The following is a 25,996-nucleotide window of genomic DNA, read 5'->3' as shown; positions in this document are numbered from 1 at the left end:
GTGAGAATCCCTGGGGAGAGGCCAGGGGGTGGGCAGCAAAGCTGGAGAGGAGCTGCCAGATTTCTGCATCCATCCGCCTTTGGGCCTCATCCACCTGGGGGACCGGGAGGGGGGTACGGAGGAGAGGAGCAGGGGGACAGAAAGGAGCCCGTGAGGCCCTGCAGACACCTGGGGGCCCTGGGCCTGCCCGCCGCCCACTTCCATGGCCTCTGTTCCCACGCATGGATGCCTGACACTCCGCCTCTCATCCCTGTTGCCCTCTCGCTCCTCAAGAGCCTGGTGGGGCCCCTGGGAGGGGCCCAGGCTGTGGGGAGAAGCTCAGACAGTGGGTGACCTGGCAAGAGAGGGGGGCAGACAGATCTGGCCAAGCCCAGGCTAGAGGGGCTGGAGGCAGCCCCAGGGCCACGCATGCTGGGGAGATGGCTCCCCGGGCCTCACGCTCCAGGCGGGCCCATGGTACCCACCCAAGCCTCTTGCAGCTCAGCAATGTCTCTCAAGGAACACTGCAGTGGTCCAGGCATCAGGCTGGGGCTCGGCCTGGGGGAAAGTGACTCAGGAAGGCTAGGGGCTCGGCCCCAGGCTCCTACTTGGGACTCTGCTCTCTGGGTTCCTCCCTGGGGCCCTAGATGCAGCCTGTCCCCGGGCGGGCCTTGAGTTACCTGTGAGAGCCGCTGTGCCCGGCCCTTGCCCTGTGGGGGCCCCGGGATCCTCCCAGTGGTCACGGCTGCCCGCAACTGCTCCTCTGAGAGGGACGTGCGGTTCTGATGGGCAGAGGGCACAGGCCAGCTCAGGACCACCCCCCTCCCCCGACCCAGAGCCCCAGAGCTGGAGCCCTGGGGAGCGTCCTCTCCCCATGGACATGGCAGCCAGGAAGGCCCACCCAGGCTGGGAGCAAGATGCATGCGCCCCTCTGCAGGCTGGCACACAAAGGTTCACTTCAGGCCGCTGGAGGGCTGTACAAACAGGGTTAACGGAGGCTGCTTGGGAGGCAGTTCTGGGGTAACCTGGTGGGCCAGGGACTGTCACCAGGTTTAGCCTCCAGCTGGTGTCCCTGCCTACCAGCCAGCACTCCGGCCACGGACAGTTGGCACTAGGACCTGAGCACACAGTAGTTGAGGCACCCTCCTGGCTCTAACTCCTGCCATCACAGGGCTTGGGCACAGCCCTGCCCTGGTCATGGGCCATCGGGCACCACCTGGGTCCATGCGTGCTCACATTGTCTGGGGTGCCGGGCGTCTCCCTATGCGGGGCGGAGGGCATCTAAGAACACACCATGCCCACGTCACATCACAGTCACACCACTCAGATTGCAGGCCTACCTGGTGAGCCCGTCGCATCCGAGCAAAATATGCCTCCCTCTGTGGGGCACAGGGAAATGCCAGGAGAGGGCGTTAGAGAGAGAGAGAGAGAGAGCAAAGTCTGGAAGCTGCAGGGAGGCAGACGCCGTGGCCAGGAAAGGAAGAGAAGGCAGAAGAGACTAGAAGGAAGCCAGTCTGGGAGGAGTCTGGCATCCATGAGTCTGTCCAAGGAGGAGGGGCAGAGTAGCCTCAGAACCCCCCGTCCGAAGTGTCCCTGACTTTCCTAGGACCCTGGGCTTGGGGACACATCTGCTTGAACACTGGCCTCAACCAGCAGGCAACGCCTGAACCAAGACCCACTTTCCCTGAGTGCGGCCAGGTGGCCTTGACTGCTCATGGAACCCATTTAGGTGGCCACCCTGGAGTCCACCCCAAGAGCCTGAGCCCCACAGCACCTCCCTCACCATCGTCCCATCATCTCTGCACTAGACCATGACTCCGGAGGAGCAAAGCCTGTGAGCATCTGTGACTAGCGCAGTATTTAAGGGTGGCCTCTGAGCTGGTTGGGCTTCCCTTGTGGCTCAGCTGGTAAAGAATCCGCCTGCAAAGCAGGAGACCCCAGTTTGATTCCTGGGTCAGAAAGATCTCCTGGAGAAGGGATAGGCTACCCACTCCAGTATACTTGGGCTTCCCTTGTGGCTCAGCTGGTAAAGAATCCACCTACAATGCGGGAGACCTGGCTTTGGTCCCTGGGTTGGGAAGATCCCCTGGAGAAGGAAAAGGCTACCCACTCCAGCATTCTGGCCTGGAGAATTCCACAGGTCGCAAAGACTCGGACATGACTGAGCGACTTGCACTCTCACTTTTTCTGAGCTGGTTTGCACCCCCCGCATTGCCATCTCCAGGCTGTGGGAGCCCAGGCAAGTTTCCAAACCTCTCACCCCAGTTTCCTCACCAGTGCAAAAGGGCAGCAGTCGTCCTTAGCTCTTAAGTTGTGACTTACGACCTGTATTGGGTTGGCCAAAAGGTTCATTCGGATTTTTCCATAACATTTTACAGAAAAACCAAACGAGTTTTCTGGCAAGCCCGATACAAGGGATTGCAATCGCACCTAGCACAGAAGAGCTCAAAAAACGTGACCTATGATAAGAACACCCAACACCAAGCACAGGGCCGACAGCACAGAGCAAATTCCGCAGGAGCGAATGAATGAAACTGAAACCTGGTCTCATTTGTCCTTGTGTTTCCCAGGGCCTCGCCCAGGACCTGTTGGTTGACTAATTGTGCGAAAGGTAATAATCATTAACAGGCGAGCACTTACTATGCGCCAGACATAAGCTCTAATCCTCCAACCTGCCCTGGAGCGGAGGTTTATCACCAGGCACCAAGCTGGGAAGTGGCAGGGCTGGGTTGAGACCGAGGCCTATCTGACCCCTAGAGGCAGCAGCCTGTCGCCTGCCTGCCGGCCCACACTGCTCTGAGGCCAGCTGGTGTCTGAGTCCCTGCTGCCCAGGGCCTGGCTCAGAGCTGGCGATCAGGGAGGGTGGTCTGCCGGGCCCTGCGGCGTGTCCCACCTTGTCTCCCTGGTATGTCTCCGGGAGCTGCCAGTAGAAGGACTCGTGGCCAAGGTGGGCGAAGTTGCCGAAAGAGAGCTGGGTGCCCTCGGGCACGGGTTCCACGGTGAAGCCTCCGGTCAGGCGGCTGTTCCGCTGTGGGTTCACCAGGGCAAAGCCTTGGAAGTCCCCGGGGGCAAAGCGGGTGGAGATCTGACAGCAGGAGGAGGGTGGGGGTCAGTCTGGGCCCCGGGGAGGCCCCTGGGTGGGGGAGGGGCACGGGAGGGCCCTGGAGTGGAGAATGGGGGGGCTGGTAAAATAGGGGCTGGGACAGAAGTCACAGGGGAATGGAGACCACGTCTGGGGGAGGAAGGAAGCCTGGGATCAGTGCTGACTTGAGCAATAATGGGGCAGTGGGGGAGGGCCTGAGGGGGAGGGGCGGGGGTGGCTGGGACCTGTGCTTACGTGGGCAGTGATGGAGGCATGGGAACATGCATCGGGCATGCCGCTGGGCCAGGCTCCTCACTGGCCCTGCCCCAGTGATGAGCCAGGAGAGGCAGGCAGCAGGCCTCCCGGGGCGCATATGGGCTCTTACCGGGTGGCGAGTGTAGGAGGAGCTGGTGCATTGCTGGGTGACGCCCATGCAGAAGCAGGGCAGGCAGCCATCCGGGTTGCTGGCGCTCAGGTGGAAGTGGTGGGGCCGGCACTGGCTGCAGGTGAGGCCTTCCACCTGGGCCTGCAGGACAGACAGAAAGGCAGGGTCGGGGAGCCTGGATGGGTCTCTTGCAATGGCTGGCAGCCTTTGAAGCCAGTCTTCCCAGCCATTTCCAGGGGCTTGGGGGGGGCCCCTGCTGCCCCCAGGCCTAGGCCTCAGCTCCCATCAGATGCTGCCTGACTTACCTCAAGGCCCCGAGCCATGGGGCAGGGGCACAGGGACAGCCCTGAAGGCAGGGTGGCAGGGAAGGCCCGGCGACCGTCTTGCCGCGGTTCGGGGCCCCGTGGAGGGCAGGGGTTGGGACTAACCTTGCAGTGGCACTGTCCAGCAGCGTCACACTGGTTGCTGACGCTGCCCTGGGGGTCACAGCCACAACCGATCTGCTCTGGCAACTGGCCGTCGCCTCCTAAGGTGGAGGGAAGCCACAGCTGGAACCCCAAACCCACCACCAAGCATCCCTATTTCCACCACCCTCTGGGCATCTGATGCTCCACCTGAGCGAACAAGTGTTTGCTTCTGAACACCTGCCACATGCAGGCATTGGACACATTCACAGACGCCCTCTGGGATGGGTGGGCCTTTTATCACCCCCATTTTACAGGTAAAGAAGCTGAGGTTAGGAGAGGTAAAGTCACTTTCCCTATGTTGGAGAAGAACAAAGGCTCTGTCCCAGTTTCATCCCCAGGGTGGCCAGATCCCCAAAGCCTCCCCAAGCCGACTCACTTCGACAGGGCTGGCCCTGGCTGGGGTTGCCGTGGTAACCTGGTGCACACCTGCGGTGAGAGAAGGTGCTGGGTGAATGGAGGGAAGAACCACTGGGCTGTGCTGGGGGCCCTGTACTGGACTCGGTGACCCGCGAGTGCTGGAAGAACCAATTAGCCTAACTCACCCATTGCACAGATGGAGAAGTAGTGGGGAGAAGAGGGGCAGGGACAGGCCACAGGCCATGGAACCGGTGAGATCAGCACGGTCAGGCCTCGAACCCAGGACTTTCAGGAAGAATGAGGGGTTTCTGGGAAGCCTTTGGCCTCACTGGGGATGGAAGTGTTGGGAGTTGGGGGTGAACTGCAGGTCTAGATCTCTGAGGGCCTCAAATGCCAGGCGAAACGTTCAGGCTCTCGGGGGTGGGATGGGAAGGTGCTGATTGTCCCCTGGGGGCCTGTGTGAGGCAGAGTGGGGGGCTTCTGCTCCCTCCTACTCAGGAGGGCTGGGCCCAGCCCACCTCCAGGGGCAGCCCCTCCTGCAAACTCCCCATCCTGCCCTCACCTCTCACAGTGACGCCCGCTGTGGCCTGGGGAACACGCATCACAGGTGGGGTGGCCGTCTGTGTCCAGAAAGCAAGTGTGGGTGGCTCTGCGGAGGTAAGGGAATTTCCAGTTAGACGTCAGCGGCTCTTCCTTCGGGCCCAGGGCGGGAGGGTGAGGAGGAGGGGCCATGTGAATGAACACGTCCTGAGAGCCAGCCACGTGTCAGGGTCTGTGCTAAGTTCCCTGGCTTCATCTTATGCTCATAGTAGGGGCTAAGCTGTGTGTGTGGGGGCGGGGGTGGGTGGGGGGGTGATACTTCATTATCCCCATTTCACAGATAAGGAAGTTGAGGCCTAGAGAGGGACGTGTATCTCATACAAAATGACACAGTGAGGAAGCAGTAAGGCCAGGGTTTAACCACTGCCTCTCAGGAGGGCCTGGGAGGAAGGGAATCTGGGACTAAGCACTGGGCATTTCGGAAAGGGGCAGGCGCAGGCAGGGGCTGGACGCACTGGCCGGTAGCGGGCGCTCCATGGCAGGGGCATGGCTGGCAGTCGTGTGGTGTCCCACGCTGGGCGTCCCCGTAGTACCCGGGCTGGCACTGCTCACACCGGGGGCCCTCTGTGTGGTGCTGACATTCCTGGGGCAGGCAGACCGTGGGGTTGAGGCTGGGCCCCTGGAGGCCGCAGACCCCTGGGGTAGGAGGGAAAGAGGGTGGGCCTCACCTGGCAGGCGCCTGTCTCGGGCTCACAGGCCTCGGTGTGGCCATGGCAGCTGCAGCGTTCGCAGGTGCCCAGGTAGAGGCCGCTGGGCATGCGTGTGTAGCCTATGTCACAGTCCTGGGCATAGCAAGAGGGACTTCCTCAGGGCCCGCTCTGGGTAGGGACCACCGGATGGCTGCGGTGGGCTTGGGGAGGTGGGAGAGCTAAAGGAGGAGGGGCCAGGGAGCACCACCGTGGAGGGAGCTGGTGGACAGGGGGGTGAGGCCCAGGCTCACCTGGCAGGACGGACCACGGTACCCAGGCGGGCAGGTACACTGCTCCACCTCCAGCGCAGGGTCCTGGCCGGTGTCCTCAGGCACGGCCACGTCCATGCTGATGCCGGAGACCCTGGGGGCGGCAAGGACCCCGATGTGAATGAGCACTCACGCTGTACCTATATGCAATCCCCGAGGTCCTACACGTGATCACCTCGTTAATCCTCCCAGCAGCCCCGCCGTGATGCTACTGGGTCCCCGGCCAACTCTCCCTACCTGGGTGTCCATCCCTCAGCAGCTGCAAGGACTGTGGCGAAGGGCTTATACCCGCAACTTTCTCCAGGGAATGAGCCTTCCTCACCAGGAGAGGTCCCACCAACCTACTCCCTTAGGGGGACCAATGACAGACTGGCCCAGGGTACAAAGGCCCCTCTGGCTCAATCAGGATGACTCTGCAGGGCTCCATGGCAATGAGACCCAGGCTGGTCTCTACCTGAAACCGCTCCCTTGCCTGGCCACTTCCTCCTCCTGTCCCCTTCCCTTCCGGGTTCTCCTTGTCAATCACTCAGATCCCCATCTCTGGCTTGGCTCCTTGGGAGCTCCACCTAAGACAAGCCCTACGGCGGAGGGACTATTATAATCTCCGTTTTGTTGCTGTTGTTGTTTAGTCGGTAAGTCGTGTCCTACTCTTTTGCGATCTCATGGACTGTAGCCCACCAGGCTCCTCTGTCCACGGGATTTCCCAGGCAAGAATACTGGAGCAGGTTGCCATTTCCTTCTCCAGGGGATCTTCCCGATCCAGGGATCGAACCTGCAGATCTCCTGCATTGGCAGGCAGGTTCTTTACCACTGAGCCACCTGGGAAGCCCTACAATCTACGTTTCACAGATGAGAAAATGAGGCACAAAAAGGCCGCCGAGCCGGAAAGCAGCAGAGCTGGCAGTCTGCCTGCCCCACGTTGCACCGTTGAGCCTGGAGCCACCCCTTCCTGTCCTCCCGCCCTGGCCCCGGACACCTGCTCTCAGCTGGCCGCTGGGTGTAGGATGCCTGGATCAGGAGGGTGTCGATGTCCGCCAGTGCCATCAGCAGGTGCTCCCGTGTGGCCGGCTGCCCGTCAGGCCGCTGCCACGCTTGCTGCCAAAGAAAGAGCTTATGGGCTGCAGTCCCTGATGTCCTGACAGCGCTGAATGAGGGGCGCAGGGAGCCCCCCGGAGGTATCCTGGGACGGCGCTGCTCACCTCCCAGAAGGGCACGGTGAAGGTGCTGGGCTGGCCGGAGCTGGGCTCCTGGGAGGTGTGGTGCTCCAAGATGATGTTATTGCCCTGCAGGACCACCAGCGGCTGCCCGTGCAGGGGCGCGGAGCCAGGCTGGGGCTGTTGGGTCACCGTAAAGCGCAGCTCTCCGCCGTAGGAGGTCACCTGGGACCCAAGGAGGACAGGAACTCAGCTGGGGCCCCCACCCTGGGGTCCTGCCACTGCTCGCACCGCCTCCTCTTCCTCAACGGCCCCAGGCAGCCCTTGCCCACCTTGTCCCCCAGGAAGCTTGGAGGGAGGCTCCAGAAGTAGGGCCCAGGCGGCAGGCTGTGGAAGGAGGAGAAGACCAGTTCCCCGGGCGTGGGCGACGTGATGCCCTCGCTGGAGTTGTAGGTGCCCTCGGGGTTGGTCAGGCTGAATCGAATGGGCTCCTCGGAGGCCCCCAGCACCTGGTAGAGGCAGGAGAAGAGGCCGGGGTGGGGGCAGTAGCCTGCCCCTTGGCCCTGGGTCCACCCATCCCTGGGCTCCGAGGTCCCCCCCATCTGACCAGCCCTCCTCCTCGCCTAGGTACCTGGGCACGGCGCCAGGAGGAGCTGGTACACTGGCGACTGACGCCCATGCAGAAGCACTTGAGGCAGCCGTCGGGGTTTCGGGCACTCAGGTGGAAAGAGCCAGCCACACACTCGTTGCACAGGCGCCCTACCACGTTATTCTGCAGGGACAGAGCTGGGAGCTGCAGGGTGGCCCACGGGAGGCAGGGGCGGAGCAGGGTGGGTGCTCCCTGCAGCTTCCGGTCTAATCTACCCACATTGCAGACAGGAACCCAAGGCCAGGGGAGGCCCTGGAAAGAGCACGCTTAGGAGGGCTGGCCACCGTGTGAACAATTCCCAATTGATGGAGCTTATACAACCAATCGTTTTCCTGTTTTCTCTGTGGCTGCTAGGCAGCTCACAAATACATTTTAGACGTGAAATGTAGCAGTGTGGTGAAAATAATTGTTGTTTAGTCACTAAAGTCGTGTCTGACTCTTCTGTGACCCCCATGGACAGTATGTAGCCCACCAGGCTCCTACGTCCATGGGATTTCCCAGGCAAGAATACTGGAGTGCCATTTCCTTCCCCAGGGGATCTTCCCAATCCAGGGATTGAACCCGGGTCTCCTGCCTGGCAGGTGGATTCTTTACCAACTGTGCCTCCTGGGAAATCCTGCTTAAAATAACTCCTGCTACTATTAATGGACTGTTGAATGCCCTGTGCTAGTTTCTATTCAACCAGCACCTCATTTAATTTCTTGAAGTCCCTTGAGAGGGATGGCCTATTTCCATGCTTCACGCGAGGAAACCGAGGCTCAGGGATGGGAAATGATTGACATGGGGTGACCAGCTTGCTGATCCACTCCGGGACTGCAGATGGGAGTAAAGTGCCTGATTTCCAAATCTGTCCATTTCTTTGTTCTGCAGACACCTGAGGCTCCCGCTCTCAGGCAAACCATTTCCCTCCTCTGAGCTCTCTCTCCTTACTTCTGAATCGATGATGCTAACAGCTACCCCATCGTGTCAACGTGGAACGAAAGCATGGTCAGATCAAAGGTCCGACAGTCACACAAAGGATGGACCTGAGCCCGGAACCCAGGTCACCTGCCTCTCAAACCAGTTGCTCCTTCCTGACGCTGGGCCACTTCTCATGAGTGGGGGGAAGTCTAGCTGGCCAGACCCATCAGCCTGCAGCGGAGGCCACCACCCACTGGCCAAGGAGCCAGGGAGAGGATGCAGCCTCCTTCCTCCTCCTCCTCCTCCTCCTCCCAGCTGCAGGCTGGAACCCAGGGCCCCTGGGGTGGAGGGCACGCGTACCTTGCAGAGGCAGGCCTCCCCAGAGGACCCGGTGCTGCCTCGCTCATCACAGTGCACGATCTGCTGGTCTGGAGACGCAAAGTTGGTGTTGGCAGGGAAGGTGGCAATAAGATGGATATAATCTGGACAGAATTGGGGGGGTGTGGGGTGCTCCCCAAGGACCAGGGGGAATTTGTGCTGGACCAAGGCCTCGGGCCTGGGGGCGGGAGGCCTGGGAAGGCGCCGGGGATGGCGTGTGCGATACTCACTGGTGGGCCTGCACTTCCCATTGGGCTGGATGGGGTTGCCCTCATAGCTGGCGGCACAGCTGGGGGAGACAGAGGGTGGTCAGAGGCACTCCCAGGACCCCCACCCACTATGGCCTGCTTCTCCCAGCCCCTACCGGCTCTCGCTCACCTCTCACAGCGGCGGCCTGTGTAGCCTGGGGCACATGCGTCACACGTGGCTTGGCCATCTGTGTCCAGGAAGCAGGTGTCTGAGAACCTGTGGGGATCAAGCGGACAGGACGTGGGGCAGGGCTGCAATGAGGCTCACTCTGGGAATGACCGCTGTCCACAGGGACACAGCAGGCTACGAGGCCCATCTGCCCTTTTTTAAAGATACTTGATTTATTTTGGCCGCTCTGTGAAACATGTGGGATCTCAGTTCCCGAGTCAGGGTTTGAACTCAGGCCCCCTGCAGAGGAAGCACGTAATCCTGACCGCTGGACCCTCAGGGAAGTCCCGAGGCCCATCTTCTCCAGATCTGCACCCTCACCGCAGCACTAGAAAGACAGATGGGCCCATTGTATGGAAAAGGAGGCAGGCCCAGAGAGGTGGAGGGGCTGAGGGTAATTTATGGACCAGGCAAACCTCCAAAACCAGGTCTCCCCCCTCCCTGCCCAGAGGATGCCCCAGGCCCACTCGCCTGTCTGCGCCCCCTGCCTTGCCTGCCCCTCCCGAGCTGGGTCTGACCTGCGGGAGGCATCGATGTATGGGCAAGGGCAGGGCCGGCAGGCGGTGGCTGTGGCCTTGGTGGCATCCCCGAAGAAGCCCGCCTTGCATTTGTTGCACTGCGGTCCCTCGGTGTTGTGTTGGCAATTCTGGGGGGAAGGGGAGGGAGGCGCTCAGGTTGGGCAGAGCAGCCCTGTGGCCCCCGACGTGGGGCCCCACCGGACCAGACGGGGCTCCGTGAGGGTGGGCCTCTGAGGCTGTCTGGATCAGTGTCCCTGGTCGTGCAGGAATTACCCCACAGCTTTGCAGACAGGGGATCATCAGCTCCATCCTGATGGGGAGTTCATGACCCCACATGGCAGCCTGTCCCACAGACAGTTCCAAATACCTGCTCTGTATTAACCTAAACCCACATTCTCCTACCAATCCCAGTGGCCAGTTCTGCCCTCTGTAGGCGGTTCCTTCTACCCCTGACAGCTGTTCAGGGACTTGGAGATAATTGTTCTCCCTGCTTAAACCTTCTCTCAGCTCCCAATTCCAGCTCCCTCCACCATCCCTAAGAAATAATGTAAGATTTATAGGCTCCTTCATCTTAGGAACGGCCTGCTTAGGGCCATGCTTTACACCATATTCTCCAGGATTGATTGCTCTGACCAGAGTGAAGAGTAGGACTTTCACCTCCCTTATCTGGACATAATATCTCTGTTAATGCATCCAGAGGTCACAAGAACTTGTGTGGCAGCCACAGCAGTCATTCTGGAGGCTTGTGCTAAGCATGTGGGCACAAGGAAGTCTCAGCTAGAATCTCCCACCCTGCTCTTGCCCCTAGCCAGTATCCAAGAGCCAGATGGCACGACTCACCAGGCAGTGGCCATACACAGGGTCACAAGAGCTGGCGTGGCCGTTGCAGTTGCAGCCAGAGCAGGTGCCCAGGTAGGGCCCCCCGGGCACCCGGGTGAAGTGGGTGTCACAGCTCTCACAGGACAAGCCGGAATAGCCGAGGGGGCATCTGCGGGGACAGAACCAAGACGGTGGCTGCAGGGATCGTGAAGCCTGGCGGTTTCTCCCCAACCTCTGCCAGGGCCTCTGTGTTCCCTGGTCCGGCTGGGTCAGGCACCTGCACTCCTCAACGCTGTAGGCGCGGCCGTGGCTGGTGGCGTAGGTGACAGTGGTATCCATGGCGATGTCACTCAGCCCCACGCTGGCCATCTTGTGGTCGTACACCGTCTGGATGAGCACCGCCTCCAGGCTCTGCAGCACCTGCAGCATCTCCGCCCGCTGCACCGGCCGGCCGGACTCATGCACCCAGTGCTCCTGGGTGGGGAACAGAGGTCGGGATGTCAGGGGGGGAGGTCGTGCATCAGCACCTGCCCAGCTGTGTCCCCGGTACCGCCAGCCCCGGGTGAGCAGGCCCCATGCACCTCAGAGAACTGGACTTGGCGCTGGTTCAGAACACCCGGCTGGGTGGGCGTGTGGCCCCGGGAGAGCAGGCGGTGGCCGGCGCCCACAAGGACCACGTCTGGCCGCTGCACTGGCTCCAGCGTGCCACGCGCCAGCTCATAGCGCACCCTGTAGCGTAGGGAGCCACCATAGGAGTCCACCTGGCCGGGACAGGGAGGATCAGGGCTGGGCAGCCGTGGGCACAGGTGATGCTCGCTGGGTGCCCCCTTCCTTCATCACTCTGTGTCGCCCGTGCTGTGTGCCCGGCATGGGGTGGGCACAGGGAAGCAAAAATGATGGCACTTGGGCTCTGTCTTTGGGGTGCTTAGCCCAGTTTGGGAGAAGAGTCTGATGATACTGTGTAAAAGGTGCCCAGGGAGATCAGAGCAGGGGCACTGAGCCCAGCTTAGATGTGGAGAGTGGTCCAGAGGGCTTTCCAAAGGCTGCGTCAGCTTTTCTCCCATCCTGACCACAGCGGGCAGACTCTGCCCTGAATGAACAAGCTGCTCCCACAGGGCATTAGGACATCTCTCCCCGAGAGACTGCCTCGATGCCCCCCCCCAGCTTTAGAGGGAGCGGAGCCCAGGCAGGCTCCGAGCATGTACGGGGAGGGGGGAGTGGGCCCCTCCCCACCCAGGGCAGCCCTTCACCTTGTTACCCAGGAACTGCTCAGGCAGAGACCAGAAGGAGTCATGGACCAGGAAGCGTCGGGACAGGTCAACCAGCTGGAACTCTTGCAGAGCGGTGTCGATCTGCAGCTGGGTGGAGGAGACGGGTGGCATGCCGGGCTGCGCGGGCATCGTCACGTTCACGCCTGGGGGCACAGGGGAGGGATGAGCGCCATGCACGTGCCTGCCCGAGACAGCCACCGGGGTGGCGGTCCAGAGAGACAGAAAATTCTGGGAGAAGTGTGATTTAGAGGGAACGTCAGTCTCTCTCCCAAAGTCAAATAAAAGCCAAGGTGTTTTTTGTTTTCCCTCATGAATTTCGGGAGCAGCCTTTCCCAAAGTACTCTCTAGGCAAAGCCAATGCTGCCGAATGATGGTGGGGAACCATTTGGGAACCCCAGGGTCAGGGAAAGGGCAAGAGGAATCTCTGCTACAGGACTTCTCAGAGCCTTTGCTTGCCAATAGATCCGGACTGTCAGGGCTGGAAGAGCCATCAGGGGTAGTAGAAAGCTACACAGGGCTAAAGAATGGATGCCCAAGTCCTGGTCCCACCACCCTCCAGGTGTGTGAGTCTCAGTTTCTCTATCTGTAAAATGGGGGTAACAGTGGCTTGCATCACAGGGTTATCAGGAAGCTAAAGTGAGCAAACTGAAGCAAAATGCTTAAAACAGAGTAGAACACAAAGGAAGTGCTCAAAAACTAGACAGCTGTTACTGTTGCTGTTACTACGATGGGTCCTTGGGTCCAACCGTGTCCTACAAACACACCCACACACACGAATTCTCTCTACAGCATCCTCCCGGATCTCTAGGGCAGCACTAACCATCCAGGAGAATTTTCTGTGATAATGGAAATGTGCCTGAACCCAGGTCCACCTGATGTCTAGGCTCATGCCATCCTGCCTCTCAGAGTCCGAGAGAAATGAGTCCAGCTGCCTGACTTCATGTTTGGGAAAATAGGTGCAAAGAAGACAAGAGTCTCAAAGGCAGTAGTAAGCGGTGCATCACGAAGTCAGCTCTGGGCTAAGAATATGCCAAAGCCTGGGCTCTTACGCTCTGGGTCACTGGTGCCTCTCCGTTCTGCAGGACGAGGACGCTGGGGGTGACAACAGGCAGCTGGGCACTTCCCACGGACCAAGCGGTATTCTGAGTGGCTTACGCATGTTAATCCACTAGGTCCTTATAACAACCTGGGCGGGTTATATTTTATCCTCATCTTGTAGATGAGAAAGCTGAGACACTAGATAGTTAACTTGGCCAAGGGCCCACGACAGTGAGGGTCAGAGTCAGAGTTTGAACCCAGACTATGACTCCACGGCCCGACCTCTTCGCCACCTAATGCAGACGGGCATCAACTGTAGATTTCACTTTTCCTAAAAGAGCTTGTTTTCCCCCTGAAACACTTTTCCTACAGGGCTCGGCATTTCTTCAGCAACCCTGTGTGCCTCCCCGGACTGGCTCCGTCTGTCCAGGGCATGCTGCTTTCCCGATTGTCTGCCCTCTGAGCCCGCGGGAGCCTGGTGCCTGCCTCCCGCCCACCAGCGCACCCTTGAAGTCGTTGGGCTGGTCAAAGCGCAGCCGGATCTGGTCCCGGAAGCGGCGGCTGCTCTGGCACACGTTGGTGATGCCGAAGCAGAAGCAGGGCAGGCAGGAGGCGCTGTGCTCCAGGTAGAAGTGCCCGTCGGGGCAGGGACCTGCAGGGCAGCACGGGAGTGGGCTACAGCTGGTCCCCGGCGGGCAAGCCCGGCTCCCGCCCCGCATCCAGTGCCCGCCTGCCCCAGTGGGCCATACCCCGCTGCGGGATGAGCTCCAGGACGCCATCGGGAATGCCGAACACCATGCCTCGGGCATTCATGGCCTCGCAGGTGTAGGCGCCCTGGTCTGCCTCCTTCACGTCGTGGATGGTCAGCGTGCCACGGCCTCCTTCACTGGTCACTGTCACCCTGGCGGAACCCCCCCGAGACAAGAGGCAGGGGTCGGGCCAGGACTGCTGGCCGCACCTCCCCTCCAGCCCCAGCCCCCTGCCGGGACCCAGAGCCGCACCTGGGATGCGCGGGGATGTGGCCCCAGTTGAGTCTCCAGTTGATAATAGGGGTGGGAACGCCGATGGCCACACAGGTGAAGGTCACCGTCTGGCCCCGGGAAGCCTGGATCAACTCCTGGGGAGGGGTCACCACCTGGGGAGGCACTGGAAAAAGAGAGCAGGAGTGAGGGGTGGGAGGGACCGAGGGGGGAAGAGGAGGGGGACCGGGATGGGGAGACTGCGGGCAGGGGCCCGGGGCCCAGAGCTCATCCCCTAGCTCCCCGCTCACTGCAGCCAAACTCGTCGCTGCGGTCTGGACAGTCGCTCTCCTCGTCGCAATGGAAGCTGGCTGGGATGCAGGTGTTTGTGGAGACACAGCGGAACTTGGTGGGCCCACAGACATCCTCGGGGCGCTTGACAGCTGGGAACAGAGCCAGGTGGTGTGGGCAGTGGGCACTGCCCTCAGGGAGGACCACCCCCCCACCAAGCCCTTACCTACTTATGGCCAGCAGCCCGGGCTGCCCACCTTCCCTGGGTGTTCCTAGGATCACTCTCTCATCTTGCCTGCATGACAACACAGGCCCCCTGACCAGGCCCAGACTCTGCCACCACGACGCTGCCCACAATGTCGTGGTCCCCACTCATCCATCCAATGCACTCTACCTGTATCCCCTGAAACAGTCACACCCGGCCCAGCAGTCATGCGGCTCCTCCCCCATCCAGACACCAGAGACACACAAGATCAAAGGCACGGCCCCAGGAGCCAGGACCTTGGGACACGGGGCGCTACCTGGGCACTTCTGCCTACTGGAAAGGCCTTTAGCGAGGGCCTGCTGCAGCCCAGATCTCGCTGCTCTGCACCCCTCTAAGTGGCCCAGGGGTGGCACCTGACCCGAGACAGCCATCCATGGACTGGCCAGTCAAAGGCCTGGAGCTGACCCGGCCCCAGGGTTGGGTCCAGCTAGGCTTCTCTAGTAGATGCTAACTGACATTCTTCTTCAGGGAGATGGAGCTTGAGACAGACACACAGGCAGGGAGAGACAGGGCAGAGGGGTGTAGGAGCAGAGGCCGCCCGGCCACAGAGGAGGAGCACAGAGGAGCCAGGAGGACCTGCCTACGGCTCCTCCCAACAGCCCACCAGCCCCCGGAGCCACTCCCCTTTCACGTCCTCTGTCCTGCACTCGGTCAGCAAGGACTTGGCTTTCCTTGGACCGTTGCCCTGCAGAGGCCTCCGCGAAGGGCTTTTCACCTAAAACCCTCAGTTACTTCTCCCCCTTAAGGGGCTGTGTTGTCAGGCAAGCTTGGAGTTGCAGAGGGGTGGCATAAAACTCTGCCAGTCTGCAGCACGACGCTGCCCCTCTCTCTCCAGGGTTTGCTGCGGAGTGGGGACGGCAGGGGAGGCGAGGAGGAGAGGCCGGACCCGCGGACATTCAGAACGTCAGCACACTCAGACCATGACCCAGGATCACAGAACCAGGCTTCCGTCAGCCTCAACCTGGGACTAACAGGCCCCAGGCTTCGCCTCATAGGATCGGACACACAAGGTGCTACCTGAGGTGGCCTCTCACTCTCCAGTCTCACCCACTTAACTGTCACATTGTCTATCACACTGACTAGACAGACAGGTGGGCAGTGGAGAGAAGGATGGCTGGACAGATGAACAGGAGGTGGGAAAGATGTTGGCCCCATGAATGGCTAGCGGAATGGGGATCTGGCAAGATGGATAATGCATGGATGGACGATGGATGGATGGATGGAGAAGAGATGGATGGGAGGAACGATGCTGGACAGATGGTAGATGGACAGACGGATTTATGATGGAATTTATGGCGAAGTGGACAGGAGGAATGACGCTGGATGGACAGGTAGATGAGGAGCTTTGCAGCTCAACAGATGAATAGATAGGTGGATGGTGGGTGGATTGGTGTGGATGGGAGGAAGAAGGGATGTTGGACTGATGGACAGATAGTGGATGGTTGAATGGTTACATGGACGCAAAAGCTGCAGATGGAGGAACAAATAATGCAGAACCAGCTCTAGATGAAAAACCTCCAGGGCCTTAAAGGGAAGGCTTTGCCTCACACGTCCATCATTAAGGGACTCTGGTTTATCAAGCCTACTCAGCCACTCATCTGACCCCCACACAAGCGTATATGACAAACGGTAACAAACAAATGGAGACATTAACCACTGGCTGTCTAGCCATGGTGCTTGCTGCCAAGGTCAGCTCAGCATCAGAGAGAGAAACCTCACAAGTCTGTCCCCAGGGCCTCCACCACTCAGCCAGGGGACGGTGCACAAACCCTCTGGAGAAGGGTCGGGGCTCGGGAAGCGCGGCCAGCTAGGCCTGCAGGGCGGACACTCACGGCAGTCGGCCTCATCGGTGTGGTCCTCACAGTCAAAGTCACCGTCGCAGCGCCAGAGTTTGAGGGCACAGTGCCCGTTTCCACAGGGGAACTCGTTGGGCTCACAGGGCGGGGTGGGGCCTGGGGGACCACCGGGCAGGGGTTCAGCCAGAGGCCTCCGGGGCCTCTACCCCCGGCCCCGCCCCTGGACCCCTGCCCGGTGCCCCTGCTCGGCCCGCACCGCAGTCCGCTTCGTCGCTGCCATCCGCGCAGTCCTCCTGCCCGTCGCACACGTAGTCTTTGGGGATGCAGTGTCCGTTGTGACACGCGGCCTCGTGGGGCCCGCAGGGCACGGGCCTGCCTGGGCTGGGCACAGCGGCCTGGGGAGCAGGGGTGGCTGGGCGCTTCTGGGGGAACACTGTCTCCAGCTGGTCTGGCAGCGGTGGAGTGGCCTCCAGAGCGGGTGGCTGGGAGCTGAGCGTGGGCATCGGCTCCTCTGTGGACAGAGCCCGCTCGGCATTGGTACGAGAGGGCAGCTCCTCTCCCCTTGACCCCCGCCCTGTCCCCAGGCCCCTGACCCTGTCCACCATCCCTCCCGGGTTTCTGCCCACCTCCCCTCTTGCCTGCAGCAAACCCTCTCGGTCCCCCACCAGGCTGACGTGGAGGCCACCGTGTGCCCAGACAGCCCCTCACCACAATCGAGCTCATCAGACATGTCCCTGCAGTCAGGCCTCCGGTCACAGCGGTACTCCAGGGCCACACACTCATTATAGCGGTGGCAGGCGAACTCCGCCTCGGTGCAGGCTCTGGGGACCTGGGGCACTGTGGGGGGCGGGGGGGCTGTCAGAGAGGCAGGCGGGACGTCGGCAGACGATGTCAGGGGCGACACAGGCACTGCAGAGCCGGGACGGGGTTCTGGGGCTCTGTGTCAGGCCTGGTGGCTTCTGGCTCAGCAAGGGCCCAGGGCACGCACGGTGGACACATCACAGCACACGTGGGCCAGGGGCTCTATGGCAGCGGCCTCACCCATCCCTCGTGCGGACCCCACACGCAGCTGGCATGCCACACCATGCAACCACCGGAGCACACGTGGGCAGGCCACAGCCAGGCCTAGCGAGGATGACGAGGGAGGGGAGGAGGGGCGGCTGGTGCCCTGTGCCCAGCCACCACGCCCTCATCCTGCCTCGTCCTCCATCCCTTAGCTTCTCTAGTGCCCCAGCTTGGCCTGGGTCTGGCTTACATTCTCACCTGGTGTCACTGCGGCCGCCACAGCGGCCGGGGGGGGCGGGGGTGTCTGTGCTGGAAAGGAAGGTGTGATCAGTAGCCGTCCCACCTGGGAGCTGGGGGCTGCAGGGCTGAGCCAGCCCCATCCTACCCTCCCTAGCCAGAAGGACTCATTGAAAAGTGGGGAGAAGAGGACTAGACCCTCAGAAATCTTGATCTGGGCCTAGGGATGCCAAGGAACAAACCTGATCTTTGGGCACATTAACTGAGGTGTGATGTGCAGAACAAGGGAGGTGATGGTTTCACCATGTTTCTTTCTGAAGGGGTCACACCATGGTAGGGGTGGAGGTTGTTCAGTTCTGGTTCCCACTTGGTCGGGGAGGAGGATGACGTGTCCCAGAAAGAGTACTGAGATGCCGACTGGGCTGGGAACTCCCAGCCCATGAGGAATGACCTGGGACTGTTTGGCTCAGAGAAGGAAACACTCCAGGAGTTGGAACCTGAGTCAGAGGGTGCAATGAAAAGAAAGCTGGGCCCCACAGAAGGTTCAAAGGTACAAAGCTGTGCATCTAACAGCTGTGTGCCTGGGGCAATTTTCCTGTTGTCTCTGAGCTGTGCTTCTCACAGGTTCTGGCAGGACCAGCACAAACACAGAGTTTGCTTTGCATCCTGGCTTTTGCACTCTCTGTGTATGTGGATTTGGAGCAACCATTTTTCCCTCACTGGGCCTCAGGGCCCTTGTCTCTAAAACAGGAGAAATAATATCCACATCATAGGAATTACTGGGAAGTCTGAATGGGAGTGGCGGGCATACAGTCAGTGCCCAGTGAGTAATTGTTGGTGATTAAATCGAAAAGTATTTTGGACCCGAAAGCACCGTGTGAAGAAAGGAATTTACTACCTATTGTCAATGTAGAGAGGTTAATAGAGAGAAAAGCAGAAACCAGGTCTCACGGGTACCTGCTGGAGGGAACGGATGTTGCTCAACCGGAGATGAGATTGCACAACGATTGACGGGGAAGACTCATAAGGTGGTGAGCTCCCCGTCCCTACCGGTGTGCAAGGCCAAACTAGGAGAGCCCATGGTGGGGACACCGAAGTCTGAGAAACCAGAGGGGGTCGCCCGTGGCTCCAGGATGGGCTCACCTGTGCCCAGGCGTCGGAACTGGAATCCCTGGGGAGAGGTGATGTAGGAGGCGATGGAGCCGCTGGAGATGATGCCATGCAGCACCTCCTGAATCTGAGCCCCGTCGGCATTCCCTTCCGAGCCCACATCCAGCTCCACGAAGACCCAGCCGTCCAGCTCCCTGGGGGTGGGGGTGGGGCGGGGCGGAAGTGGGAGGAAGACGCCTGTGGTCTCAGCTCCTGCCCCGGCCCCCTGATCGACGCTCAGGCCTGATCTCAACCCCCCCCCCCCGCCGCCCCTGCTCCTGGACAGCCTGCACCCCCTGCAGGGCAAGTGAAGGTCCCAACGGCCCCCCCAACAGTTTTCAAATTTCCACCAATAGTGGGGCTGCCCCTGGGGCCCCTCCTGCTCCCCACCTGTCACAGGGGCTCCTCCCCGTCCTTGTCCGCCCCACACCAGCTTCCCACCCCCCCAGGGGCCCCCTCTCACTTGATGAACACCACGCTGACGACCTGGTCTCCAGGAATCTTCAGGTACTCTGACTCCAGCTGGAGAGGGACACGGCACCGTCAGCCTCCGGATCCCTTCACCCCACCTTCAGTCCTGCCCCGCCACACTTGGGGAGCCCCCCCCAAAGCCCCTTCACCTCACCGTGTCTACCACAGCCTCCGACACTTCTCGGAACTCCTTGGAGCCTGCATCCTCCAGCTGAGGGCTATAGTCAATGGAGCGAGTGAAATTTACCAGGGCTCGGAAATAAACTGCAAAAAGGAGTTGGGGGTTGGGGGCCGTCACTGTGAGGGGCCCGGCCCAGCAGGCGGGGGCCTCAGGCAGCTGGGCCAGTGGGTGGAGATGGGAAGATGGTCCCTGGGGGCCTCCAGCTGAGGGCAACACTTGTGTGCCCACAGCTGTGCCCAGCACTGCCCATGGCTCAAAACCCAGGCCTCGCACTTGAGCAAAGGGCTTAACTAACAGAGAAAATGGCCCAATCCAGATCCCACGTGATGGTGCAGAAGAGGAGGCCTCCCCTGGCTCAGAGGAAGGCTGAGTGAGAAGGGGGACACTCCAGAGGAGGTGGCCTGGCAGAGAAATATTTTTTTCTTTGGTTGCACCACACTGCTTGTGGGATATTAGTTCCCAAACTAGGGATCAAACCAGGGCCTCAGAAGTGAAAGTGCAGAGTCCTAACCACTGGACCGCAAGGGAATTCCCGCCACCCCCACCTCCAGCTTTTTATTGGTACAGAAATTACTCGAAAGTGACTGTGACATGTTTGTCCTCCTTCCACTCCCAACTCACGCCAGTGCCTACTCATCCTTCAGGGCTTAGTTCAGCCGTCACCTCCTCCAAGAAGACTGCCTGAACTGCCTTCCTTTCCCAACTCTCGCTGATAGAGACCCCTCCTCCGGAGTCCTCCAGCCACTTGGTTTCTCCCATCAGAGTACCTTCTACCCCCAAAGTGGCATAGCTCCTACACGGTTACACAGGGCCTACAGAGCACCATCATAAAGATCGTGGGTTCTGAGGTCAGCCACAGCTCAGGCATGGACCTCACCTCTCTGAACTCTTGTTTCCTTTTTGGTCAAATGCAGATATTAATTACATTTACTGCACTGGGTTGCAGCAGGGAATAAATGATTGCATGCTTACAAGGCCACCTCCCTGTGTACAAAGATGCAGCCCTCGGCAAGGAGCAAGGACTAGGCAATCAGAAGATGTTGTCATCTTTCCCTCTACTGCTAGACGATAAACTTCATGGGGGGAAATCTCAGATATCATTTACCCTGGTACCCCCAGTGCCTGCATAGGGCCTGACACACCGTAGGTGCCTAATGTGTGATATTTAAAAGCAGAGACGTTACTTTGCCAACAAAAGTCCGTCTAGTCAAGGCTATGGTTTTTCCAGTGGTCATGTATGGATGTGAGAGTTGGATGGTGAAGAAAGCTGAGCGCCGCAGAATTGATGCTTTTGAAATGTGGTGTTGGAGAAGACTCTTAGAGTCCCTTGGACTGCAAGGAGATCCAATCAATCCATCCTAAAAGAGATCAATCCTGGGTGTTCATTGGAAGGACTGATGTTGAAGCTGAAACTCCAATACTTTGGGCACCTCATGCGAAGGGTTGACTCATTGGAAAAGACCCTAATGCTGGGTAGGATTGGGGGGGGAGGAGAAGGGGACAACAGAGGATGAGATGGTTGGATAGCATCACTGACTCGATGGACATGGGTTTGGGTAGACTCTGGGAGTTGGTGATGGACAGAGAGGCCTGGCGTGCTGCAATTCATGGGGTCGCAAAGAGTCGGACACGACTGAGCAACTGAACTGAACTGAATATGTGATGGCTGAATAAATTCACAGCAGATTTGTGTGAGCACACACTTACAACTACTGTTTACTGAGCAACTACTATATACATTTTAATGCACATTAAATCTCATCATGTTCATGAGTTCATAACAGAAGTTTTAAATATGAGTTGTAAATGGAGCATACATGTGTGTACACACAAACACACACACACACAGTGCTTCGATGAGAGCGTGGCACATAATAGAAGCAATATAATCTGAACTATTACTATAGAAGAGGCCGTATAGCTTAGTGCTTAAAAGCTCAGTCCCTGAGCAAAATTGCCACTTATAATTAAAATAATTGAAAACTGCCCTGTGACCTTAAGAAAGTTACTTAATCTCCCTGAGCCTTGGTTTCCTCATCTGTAAAACAGGGACAAGCATAGTGTCCACCCCAGAGGGCTGTTGTGAGGATAAAATAAGATGAGGAATATAAAATGCTTATAACAGTATCTGGCACACACTAGGGGCAGCAAGGGTTAGCTGGATTATCTCTGGTCTTTAAGACAAACCGAAAGAATGGACTTGGTTTTATTTCTTCCCATCTGAGAGAGGCAATCATGGCTTTATTGGATCTGTATTGAAGGTCTTTAATAAGCTAGGCCAATACTTTGGCCACCTGATGCGAAGAACTGACTCATTGGAAAAGACCCTGATGCTGGGAAAGATTGAAGGAAGGAGGAGAACGGGACGACAGAGGATGAAATGGTTGGATGGCATCACCGACTTAATGGGCATGAGTTCGGGTAAACTCTGGGAGTTGGTGATGGATAGGGAGGCCTGGTGTGCTCCAGTCCATGGGGTTGCAAAGAGTTGGACATGACTGAGCGACTGAACTGAACTGAATAAGCTAGGCATGTTCTAGGGGTAGGGGATATAGCAGTGAACTTCATAAGCGAGAATTTCTGTCCCCATAGAGATCACTTTCGAGGGGGAGAAGAAAGGAAATAAAACACATGGGCGAGGAATATCTGGACTATGGAATGAGTGAGTGAAGTCGCTCAGTCGTGTCCGACTCCTTGTGACCCCATGGACTATAGCCTACCAGGCTCCTCCATCCATGGGATTCTCCAGGCAGGAGTGCTGGAGTGGGTTGCCATTTCCTTCTCCAGAGGATGGGGAGAAAAAAAACAAGGGTGGGGGGAGTGGGCACACTGGGGTGGGGTAGGGTTGCTATTCTCCGAGGGCGGCCAGCAGCCCTCCCCTCCCAGGGGATGCTCAGAGGCAGAGAGCGAGGTGCCGGGGGCGGCTGGGAGAAGAGGATTCCAGGCAGGAGGAGCTGCAGCTGTGGAGCCCCTGAGGCAGAAGGGGGCCCAGACAAGTGACAGATGACCCGCAGGCGGGCGGCAGAGCTGGGCCCGTCCTCCTGCACCTTTACTCTGTCTCTCAGGCCCACGGGTGCAGATCCCACTCTGCGCCAGGAACCCCCCCACCTCGGCAGCTCACTGAACAAGCCCCCAGGGAACGGGGATGGCAGCCACGTGACAGCAAGCATGGCCGGGGTGTCCGCAAGGGAGGGTGCCCGTGAGGGCAGCGCGGCCCCCGCTGGACCAGGGGGACTGGGCTGGGCTGGGCTGGGCTGCTGGGGGCCGGGCAGGCGGGGCCCCATGGGCTGGAGCGTGAGGGCCGTGAGCTCAGCCACAGAGGCCTCTTGTGAGCTGGCACAGAGGCCCATTGAGAGTCCCCACCCTGGCCTCTGGCCTCCGCCCCACGGCCCAGCGCGGGCCGAGGAGGCCAGGCCTCTGCCCAGGAATGTGCCCACTGCCGGGTGGGGGGCGGAGGGGGAGGGGGCTTGGCTCCACAAAAGCCCTTTTCTCCCAGGGCCTGGGAAGGGCACGGACCCTCCAGCCTGCCCCCACCCCTGCCTCCTCCCAGACCAGGGGCAAGGTCGGGGTGAGCGCCCTCCCTGGCACAGGTATCGGAGGGCCTGGGCACAAGGTGAGGCCGCATCTGCTCCAGGAACCGACCACCTGGGCCAAGGGGGCTGCTGGGGGTGGCCGGGTATGGGAGTGCTCTCCGGTGGGGGGCCTGCCCTGGCCAGCTGTCTCCGTGTTGGCCCTCATCTGACCCCATCTGGACAGCTCAGCTCGAGCCTGGAGGGGCGGAAGGCCCAGAGAAGCCTGGCACCCCAGGCGGAGGTAGGGACCACCCCCAGGGCCTGGAGCTGCCCACCCCACAAACTCTCGATACCCAGTCCCTGTTCAGCAGAATTCCTCTCCACACGCTGGGGCTCCGGACTGCCAGCCTAGTCCATCAGGGTTCCCTGGGTGGGCCCGGGATTGGCCAGGCCTGAGGTGGATCCAAGTCATCTCCAGACTCCAGGGCTTTCGCCCTGAGGGGTCATTGTACCCACTCTGCCTAACCAGCATCCCAGGGGAGAATACCAGGGGCCCGGACCGCTAAGCCATGAGCGTAGATCGTGCGCCCTGATGGGGAAGGGCCAGGGGAGCAGATGGGTGGGGTGGGGTGGCGGGCGAGCCTGGCCCCAGACTCTGCAGGGAGCGCAGGGTCTCGAGTGGGACAAAGGGCAGGCTGGGGAGGAAAAGAGGACCCAGGAGAAAGGAGGCAGCGGACGAGATGGGAGAGAGGCGGGCGGGGCAGAGAAGGGAAGCGAGTCCCCGTGGCCAGAGGAGACTCCTGGTCATCACACCAGCCATGGGAGGGGGTCCCTGGGCAGTGGGGGGGGTCCCCGGGGCCTGCAGAGCGGAGCAGCAGAGAAGGAGGTGAGGAGGGGGCAGAGACACAGGGAGGGGGAGAGACCATGGGAGAGACAGAGGCAGAGATGACAGAGACACAGAGATGGAGACAGAAAACAGAGAGAGGTGAAACGGACACAGAGAGATGGGGTCAGAGACGCGACCGATACAGAGACATGATTGATACAGAGACGCAGAGAGAGCGTGGTGGGGAGAAGAAGAGAAAAGATGAGACGAAGGCGGAATGCAGGGAGGGAAAGACGGAGACATGGACGCGGAGATGGCGTGTCCAACAGACAGAGGGAGGAAAAGCCGGAGACAGGGGACGAGGTGCGGATGAGACAGACACACAGACAGCGGGAAGGACACAGCCCAAGGCAGGGCAGGGAGGGCGCGGGAGAGACACGCAGACAGGCTGTCGCAGATGGACGAGAGCCGGAGAGACAAAGAGGCCGTCGGAAGACGGGAAGCAACGGGGTGAGGGGAGCTGGGCGAGGGGAGGCAGAGCTAGGGGCCGTCCGGGGTGGGTACTGGCATTCAGGGGTTTGGGTGGGGGGTGGGTATGGGGCTGGTACAAAGCCTAGGGGAGCCACAACCCTGCCCGAGGGAAGAGGAGAGGGAGGAGGCATCTCAGATGCTCCGTGGTCCAGGAGTGGGTCAGCTTATGGTCAGGACAGCCCTCGCTTACCGGGGGAAGGAGGGAACTGCCCTTGGGCAAGGCTGAAGCAGGCCCACAGACCCTGGGAGTCAGGGAGACTTATCTGCGGCCTCTCGGGCTAAGATTCCGCCCAGCTGCCTGGACCTGCCCCAAGGGCAGCAGGCTGGAGCCCACGTTGGGGCCTGGAGGGCCTAAGTCCCCACACCTTCCTGTAGATGAGCCCCACTCGCCAGGAGAGGCTCCTGCCCTGCCCTTGGGCCCTCCCCGCTGCCTCCTCTCGCTCACCCTGCCCCCATCTTTGCCTTCTCCTGCCCTTGTAGCTTCTCAGGGGAGCAGGAGGGCTAGCAAGGCCCACTCAAAGCAGCCTCGTGGGAGGGGGTCCTGGATATTTCTGAAGGAACAGGGTGGACGGGACCAGGGTCCTAGCAGGCAGGCTTGGCAGGAGGCAGCTCCAGGGATGTATCAGCACAGGTCATTCTAGGGGTGCCTTGTGTGCCTGGGGCCCGTCTGACACCCACACTCCGGCCCCACCCAGATCCCAACAGCTGTAGTCCTGCAGACACGGACGTGGGGAGCAGCTTCAGACGGGGTCTGAGTTTCAGGTGCTGGGAGGTCACGGGCAGGACCGCACCACCCAGGGGCCAACCCTCCGGTCTGTACTGGCCCAGTGAGGACACCCCACCCTCCAACACTGGCGGCCCCGAGGTACCACCCCAGACTCCTCCCAGCCCGCTGGGGTGGGCCGCGCTGGGGACGCAGCAGGGCCGCCCAGCGGCGACTCCGAGCTGAGCTCCATCCTTGGCCCCGGTCACCCTGTGCCCAGGCACTCCCGGGGAAGGCAGCAGGAACCATCCGGTCCCCCTGGGTCTTGTCCCAGCTCAGTCCTTCTCTGCCCAGAATCCCAGGTGGAGGAAAACAGAGACTCTGAGCCAGTTCCTGCTCTGGCCGTGCATGTGGGGTGCTGGCAGAGTGGGCAGCTGACCGAGGCCTGATTCCTTCCCCACTGTGAAGCCAGCCCTCTTTCCCTGCAACCCAGGAACCCCGGCCTCCCAGCAGGTGACCCGACCTAAGGCAGGTTCCCTCCCAGGCCCGGATCCTGGCCTATCCGAATGCCTGAGCCACAGAGCCCCTCGGTCTGCCCATCCCCACCCAGCTCTGCATCGGTCACCCCAAGGAGGCCTCTGGGGAAGGCCTCCACACCTGAGTCGCCCTGGGAGGTGAGATTCTGGCTTTGGATGCTGTGTGGCTGACTTTCAGTCCCATCGGAACTGGGCATTTCCCAACACAGGCAGGCAGAGAACCCGGACACCCCCAACCTCGTAGGGCCCGGCCAATCAAGGCACATAGCTGTCACTCGGTGGGGATGAGACCGCCCCCATGGCAGGTGCAAGGAGGCCTCAAGGCCCTCAGCCCAGGAGATGGAGCCTCTGGGGCTGGGAAGACCTGCTCTGGGGATTCCCCAGGGGGCAGGCTGGGGGCCTGTGTGCTGTCCCGAGATACTTACCCATCTGGAAGTCCCCGCTGCCCAGGTCACCACTGCCCACGCCGTCTACAAGCAGAATAAAGACTTTTTCAGCAACAACCAATCTTTGTTGAGTACCTACTGGGTGTCAGGTGCGGCTCTGGGCCCCCAGTACACAG

At 60.1% G+C, this 25,996-nt stretch overlaps 1 protein-coding gene and 1 long non-coding RNA gene across 7 annotated transcripts in view; one reads left to right on the top strand and one right to left on the bottom strand.

Moving 5' to 3' along the window:
• The window catches only part of HSPG2 (heparan sulfate proteoglycan 2), a 107,984-nt gene that overhangs the window by 43,276 nt on the left and 38,712 nt on the right, over positions 1-25,996 (bottom strand). For 4 of the 6 annotated variants that reach the window (XM_081574587.1, XM_081574590.1, XM_081574593.1 and 1 more), the window contains exons 3-34: positions 25,860-25,904; positions 19,300-19,409; positions 19,138-19,196; positions 18,669-18,829; positions 17,547-17,597; positions 16,992-17,120; positions 16,540-16,794; positions 16,320-16,439; positions 14,243-14,374; positions 13,974-14,118; positions 13,722-13,873; positions 13,478-13,624; positions 11,914-12,077; positions 11,245-11,424; positions 10,941-11,137; positions 10,685-10,832; positions 9,845-9,972; positions 9,288-9,374; positions 9,140-9,198; positions 8,892-8,959; positions 7,614-7,754; positions 7,315-7,491; positions 7,028-7,207; positions 6,805-6,923; positions 5,811-5,922; positions 5,539-5,652; positions 5,326-5,453; positions 4,833-4,919; positions 4,290-4,339; positions 3,875-3,972; positions 3,447-3,587; positions 2,873-3,064 (exon numbers count right to left, since the gene is read on the bottom strand). In XM_081574587.1, the coding sequence (XP_081430713.1) occupies positions 2,873-3,064; positions 3,447-3,587; positions 3,875-3,972; positions 4,290-4,339; positions 4,833-4,919; positions 5,326-5,453; positions 5,539-5,652; positions 5,811-5,922; positions 6,805-6,923; positions 7,028-7,207; positions 7,315-7,491; positions 7,614-7,754; positions 8,892-8,959; positions 9,140-9,198; positions 9,288-9,374; positions 9,845-9,972; positions 10,685-10,832; positions 10,941-11,137; positions 11,245-11,424; positions 11,914-12,077; positions 13,478-13,624; positions 13,722-13,873; positions 13,974-14,118; positions 14,243-14,374; positions 16,320-16,439; positions 16,540-16,794; positions 16,992-17,120; positions 17,547-17,597; positions 18,669-18,829; positions 19,138-19,196; positions 19,300-19,409; positions 25,860-25,904 (4,076 nt within the window). The remainder of the gene's footprint in view (positions 1-2,872; positions 3,065-3,446; positions 3,588-3,874; positions 3,973-4,289; positions 4,340-4,832; positions 4,920-5,325; positions 5,454-5,538; positions 5,653-5,810; positions 5,923-6,804; positions 6,924-7,027; positions 7,208-7,314; positions 7,492-7,613; positions 7,755-8,891; positions 8,960-9,139; positions 9,199-9,287; positions 9,375-9,844; positions 9,973-10,684; positions 10,833-10,940; positions 11,138-11,244; positions 11,425-11,913; positions 12,078-13,477; positions 13,625-13,721; positions 13,874-13,973; positions 14,119-14,242; positions 14,375-16,319; positions 16,440-16,539; positions 16,795-16,991; positions 17,121-17,546; positions 17,598-18,668; positions 18,830-19,137; positions 19,197-19,299; positions 19,410-25,859; positions 25,905-25,996) is intronic. The other 2 variants (XM_081574591.1, XM_081574592.1) reach the window with 2 other exon arrangements.
• LOC145540306 (uncharacterized) lies at positions 22,707-25,941 on the top strand. The gene is made up of 4 exons (XR_014078259.1): positions 22,707-22,939; positions 23,083-23,139; positions 24,891-25,060; positions 25,392-25,941. It is a non-coding gene; the product is annotated as an uncharacterized LOC145540306 (long non-coding RNA).

The sequence above is a fragment of the Giraffa tippelskirchi genome, chromosome 3 (assembly GCF_054371585.1).
Source record: "Giraffa tippelskirchi isolate mGirTip1 chromosome 3, T2T-mGirTip1v1.2.pri, whole genome shotgun sequence".
In the NCBI taxonomy this organism is placed as follows: Eukaryota; Metazoa; Chordata; class Mammalia; order Artiodactyla; family Giraffidae; genus Giraffa; species Giraffa tippelskirchi.
This window is presented reverse-complemented; position numbering and strand designations above follow the sequence as displayed.